Source organism: Elephantulus edwardii, unplaced genomic scaffold, assembly GCF_000299155.1.
Source record: "Elephantulus edwardii isolate Elephantulus edwardi_28Jun2011 unplaced genomic scaffold, EleEdw1.0 scaffold00009, whole genome shotgun sequence".
In the NCBI taxonomy this organism is placed as follows: Eukaryota; Metazoa; Chordata; class Mammalia; order Macroscelidea; family Macroscelididae; genus Elephantulus; species Elephantulus edwardii.
Genome location: NW_006399759.1, coordinates 25,121,690 through 25,127,461, shown reverse-complemented (window position 1 = coordinate 25,127,461; position 5,772 = coordinate 25,121,690). Strand labels below are relative to the sequence as shown.

The 5,772-nt window shown below is 35.7% G+C and overlaps 1 protein-coding gene across 1 annotated transcript in view; it reads right to left on the bottom strand.

Moving 5' to 3' along the window:
- Positions 1-2,693, bottom strand: part of LOC102866384 (protein FAM49A-like) — a 33,424-nt gene extending 30,731 nt beyond the window's left edge. Inside the window, exon 1 of the mRNA XM_006880663.1 lies at positions 2,613-2,693. Within this exon, the coding sequence (XP_006880725.1) occupies positions 2,613-2,682 (70 nt within the window). The 5' untranslated portion in view covers positions 2,683-2,693. The remainder of the gene's footprint in view (positions 1-2,612) is intronic.
- Between the last annotated feature and the right edge of the window lie 3,079 nt (positions 2,694-5,772).

Genomic DNA, 5,772 nt, shown 5'->3' with positions numbered 1-5,772 from the left:
TGTGTGTGTGTCCATCTGAGAGGGAGTGTGTGTGTGTGTTTGTGTGTGTGTGTGTGTGTGTGTGTGTGTGTGTGTGTGTGTGTGAAGCCAAAGAGATGGCTGTATATAAACCCTTGCAGGGCATTACTCAACTCAGAATGTTTTTCCCCTAATAGTTCCCTGCGTGACCTAACCCAGCTATCATCTTCTCAAAGTGTCAACTCCATTCTTTGTGAAGTACAGTTACTCAGATTGTTGGGATTTATAAGGAAATAATCCATATTTTCCACAGTGTATAAATTTATATTTTCCCTTAAATGCTACAGCTTTCATCACTGTGATGAGCCACTAGGTACAGGACTCCAGTCTGTATTTCAACCTCATGAGGAAATTATATATACATATGCAGAATATAATATGCATTATTTTACGTTTTCATAATATCCGCTTAATTCGTTGTTGTTGAATCAGAACCAATTCAAAACTGATCCTAAGTGGGTTTTCAGAGGCTGTAAGTCACATGGGAGTTACAGTGCATCTTTTGCCCAGGGAGCACTTGGTAAATTAGAACCGCTTGCCATTGGGTTGGTAGTACAATTCCCTATCCACTTGTCAAAATGAAGTATTTTAAAATTTTCAAGAGGACTTACAGTTACAATATCGGTGAAGTGTACAAAGAAATGAATGTCCCCATTTCCATCAGCTTTAGTGGTAGGTGCTCCATGATCTATTGTCTTGGCAACTTGATGCTCTGGAGAATTTTTGAAAATTACTTCCTAAAACCTCTGAAGAATTTGACTTCTGTCACTTTAAAGACATTTAAGACTAGATACGGGAAAGAAGTCAAGAGTAGTACTGGAGCAACATGGAGAGTCATAACTCTGAGAAGAGCTAACAAGACAAATGCAGGCCACCTGATTCCTGCAGGTTCTTGAATGCAGGCACAAGGGTAAGTGGCTCTCAGAAAAAGAAAACAAGCCTGTATCTTCCCAAGGTGTTCATACGCCTTGGAAACTGTGAGTGAACAAGGCACTATTTTTGCCTTTGTAATTGTTGAACGCAGCAGTGATAAATGCATAATAATGAGAAGTGGAAAAGAGCAATTGAAAACATAAAGATTAAAATTAGGATTTCAGGATAATAGTTTATTTTTTCAAGTCTCTAAAGTTGCTGATAGATTATCATTTTACAAACTAACAGTAGCAACTAGCTATACTTTATGTTGTTTTTGTTGTGTGCTGTTGAGTTGAAACCGACCCATAGCTGACCCTCCAATGGGTTTTCAGAGGTAGTTAATTGCATGGGAGGAGATGCCCATGCTTCTTCTGCAGAGCAGTTGGTGGAGTTGAACTACGTGCCTTCAAATTTGTGGCACACTTTCTTACTACTAGGCCTCGTGAGAGCTATAGGTATAGCAAATGTTAGAGCAGTAGAAAAGCAAACTCCACTTAAAGTGTCAAATCAATCGGGCTCTTCAGCTCCAAGCTGCACCCTTTACTAAATCAAACCAAACTAAACCACACCAAGCAGACACAATCATACAGTAACAATAGAAACAGAAACAATAATAGCTGCAGCACCAAAACCAACAAATTGGATTATATCAGAAGTAAAATATTACTGCATTATTGTAATCCAGATTAATTTTTTTCAGAATACATGATCTTTGCAGCTACTCTTTTCTTTTAAGTAGCTATTACAAATGAACTAAAGGATATGAGGAAAATTTGCCTTTTAGATCAGTGTATATTGACATTTATTTATAAAATCTGTTAGAATGTGAGTTCCATTATTATTTATTAAATATAGATAAAATGTTTTTAAAAGTTAACATTTAAAGAAGATGAAGTTTTCAACAAATGGCAAATATTAGGAAAATAACATTTAGTGGTTTTGCCTACTGTGGAGTTCTAGGATTTTTTAAAGAAATAGTAGTATGAACAACAAAAAACATGAGCTTTATACTGATTACACTTGAATGTCATTTATTTTTAAATGAATTCAACTAATAAAACAAACAAGATAAGAAATAATTTCAGGTCTTTATTCTATCAAGACTAAGTAAGTAATTACTAGTATTTATTCCTAAGCCATTTTATTCTTAAGAACAAAATTAAAAGTATTTTTTTAAATAAATGTAATATTTCAAATAAAAGCAGTAGATCTCAAAATCCGAATAATTGTGTTGGCCAAACAATATATAAAGAATAAATGGAGATGGTTAAAAAAAATGAATTCTCTGCAAATTTATTTCTAGTTTTGATGATGTTTTTAACTTGTCGTGTTATGTGTTCTAAGTTTATATATGAAAATTGCTACACTATTTGCTTTAAAGTATGATATTATTTTTATCAATATTTTTAGAAAAACATACGATGAATAGTTACTGGAGGACCAAAAAACAAAGAAAACCTAGGACACACCAAAAAAATTACACTGAGTGTCTTAAAAAAATAAATTAAAAAAAAAAAGAAAAGAAAGTCATCTTTGGCTAACTTCACGAAGAAATCCATAATACCAGTGGGATATAGTGTACATATCTTATATAATCTTTAGGTCATTATTTCTTCATTAACAAGCTATTTTTAAAAATGATATATTACTGACATTGTCTTTTAATTTTTTGAACTTACTTTCAAAATCCAGGAAAAAATGTGGATAGTTTTCAATTTCTCTGGTAAGGACTTTGAGGAGGTTCCCCATCCCAGCAAACCTAGAAAATATAACACAAAACCAAATACTATTAACAGTGCAACAGCCAAGTTGGAAAAAGATTGGAGAGATTTTACAAACCTGCACGAATCCCACTAGGCCCCAATAATTAGCTAAGAATACCAAACCAGGCATCCCTGTAAGGATAAGGCAACTCATCTCTGTTTGATAGCAGATGAATACTTCCAAGTTTCTAGGGCCCTGAAACTTTAGCACATCTGTTCTAATCCCACAAATTATCACAAAAACAAACAGAAAATTTTCCATCAATTGTTGTTAGGTGCTGTGGAAGTCGAGCTCTATCAATTAGAGTTTTCTGAATATAAGCTCTCTCTGAGAAATATATTTACATCTGTATCTTATATTCACTGTACAAAATTATCAAGGACTATTCTATCTAAAACGGCATGAATCTGAGTTATAGGAGGCAGAGATTTGATATTCATACTGTATTCTCTTAATTTTATTCTAGAAAATCTCTCCTTTCCATTAGTCTGTGGCATTTTTAGGGAGCTCCGGTGGCATCGTGGTATGGAGCTGTCCCACCAAGGTAGAAGTACACGGTTGAATCCACCAGCTGCTCTGCAGGAGCAAGATAGGCAATCTCCTCTTGAGCAATTTACAGCATCTAAAAATTCACTGGAGGGTCAGCTATGCGTCATTTCTGACTTGATGTTACATAACAACAACATGGAATTTTTTTACCTATTACCACAGTTTTGCTTTGTCTTCTTCACACTGCTATGGAAACAAGGACAAGAATAAGGGTATTATTACTAAAATACTTGTTCTGAAAGATAAGTTTCTTAGAGTTCCTGAGAAATAGAACTTGGGAAACACAGATTTACAGTCTCCAGAGCTTCTGAGTTAAAAAAGATCTCAAATTCACTTTTGATGAGCTGGTTCTAACTCATAAGACCATGACCCTCCACAGAGTTCTAGGGGTCTAAGTCACAGCAGGAGACTGTCCATCTTTCTTCCTTGTTGTCACTAGTGTATTCAGGGTGCTTGACAAACAACCCTTTGGTTAGTAATGCAACTTGAACCTAAAACTACCCAGGACTTGTGTATAGAATGCTGGATTTAAGGTATAAATCACAAGGCCTCATTATTTGACATTTCCACAGTAATATGACTAGTTACTTCATGCACCATAACAATGAAGGATTATAACACCCAAAACCTTATTCTCAATGAAGCTGTGGTCTTCTAAATTTGCAGGAGTGTGTCAAATCAACAGAGAAAGATAAATTTAATAATTTACAATGATAAATACAAATTCACAGTAATACTTACTGTTCAAGCAATAAATAAAATATTTCCACTGCTCTCAGCTCTAAAAATTTAATCACCTTTTTAGGGAAGTCTTTCATGTCTTAATTCATCCATTATGTATTTATGGATCAGCTACTTGGCTCTGAGCACTACTTCGCTAAATCTTCTATCGTAAATGACTTTGTCTGACTCAGTTAGTGAAAGGCACTTTTGATAGATCAGAGGACTGAAGTAAAGGAACTAGGGAGATGTAGTTTTCCATGTACATGACTCTTGGAATTACATAAAGGAATCTAAAAAAATTTTTCAACCATGGAAAGAAAGACATGGTGAGTAAAGAGTGAGTTAAAATGATACCTTTGCATATAAGAATGTATCGGGAACAATTGTTTTATATCTAGATTCCAAAATCTTCTCTGACAAAACACCTTCCTGTTTACCTCATCCTACAAACCAAGATGTGGCTCATTGACTTGATGCTAGAGAACTGCTTCCGGAAACTTTATCAGCAGTCAGACTGCCCGATGATGCCAATCTGGACTCGGCTTCTGGCTGGTTTTGCTGGATTTTGTCCTATCATTCAAAGATATCTTTTCATGAGTTGGAGTTGTCTGAATATAAGGTGTCTCTGAGGAATATATTTACATCTCTATCTTATATTTACCACACAGGATTGATCAAAGAATATTCTTTTTAAAAGGTATGAATCTTGTCACACTCCTTCAAACTTTGAAGACCACAGTTTCATCAGGAATAATGTGTTGGAAGTTAAAACATTTCAATATTATGTTGCACGAAGTCACATGGGCTTCTTTGTTTTGTAGAGCTCTCCTACGTACCAGCAGCTAGGAAATCAAAAGACAAATTGCATTGGGAAAATCTGCTGTCAGGAACCTCACCAGAGTACTGAAGAGAATTAATACCAGACTAGACTAAGGTGTGTCTAATCCAGGCCAGAATCTTCGCAATTACTTGCTATGCATCAGAAAGCTGGACAATAACTAAGGATGATAGAAGAAGAATAGATACCTTTGAATTATAGTGTTGGAGAAGAGTATTGAATATACCATGGACTGCTAAGAAAAAAATAAACAAAACAAAACAACAGGTCTGTCCTGGACTTGGTGAAACAAGGCTGCTCCTTGGAAGCAAGGATTTTGAAGCTCCATCTGGCATACTTTGACGATGGTGCAAAGAGGGAACAGTCCTTGGGGGGAAACATCATCCATGGAATGGTGGAGGCACAGCACAAGAGAGGAAGAACCTGGATGAGATGGATTGACTCAGTGACTGGCGTAGTGGGGGGGTAGGTGTGTCAGAGATAATGAAATTGGCTCAAGCTAGAGCAGGGAATAGGGCTGTTGTACATAGGGGCACCAAGAGTTGGAGTAGAGGCGATGGCACGTAACAACAAGAACATAAGTATTCATCATACATCATGTATTTTCCTAATAATATTGATGAAACATTAGAAATCACTTCCAGCTGGTTCTGCTGACAAACTACTTCGTCTCTGTACTTTTTCATTTCATTATTTGTAAAATAAATATTTGAGAAGTACCTACCTCATTAAGCAATTGTTAGGATTACTGAGCTAAAAGTATAAAATACTTGTCAATATCATTGAGTCAATTCCAACTCATAGCAACACTCCATTAGGTTTCTGCAGCTGCAAATCTGAACAGGACAATCCTGCCCATCTTTCCCCTTTAAAGTAGCTGGGACTGGTGACACATACATAACTTTTCATCTTGCAACACAACACATGATGAACTTGTCAGAACATCTTGTAAAGTGTTTTATACA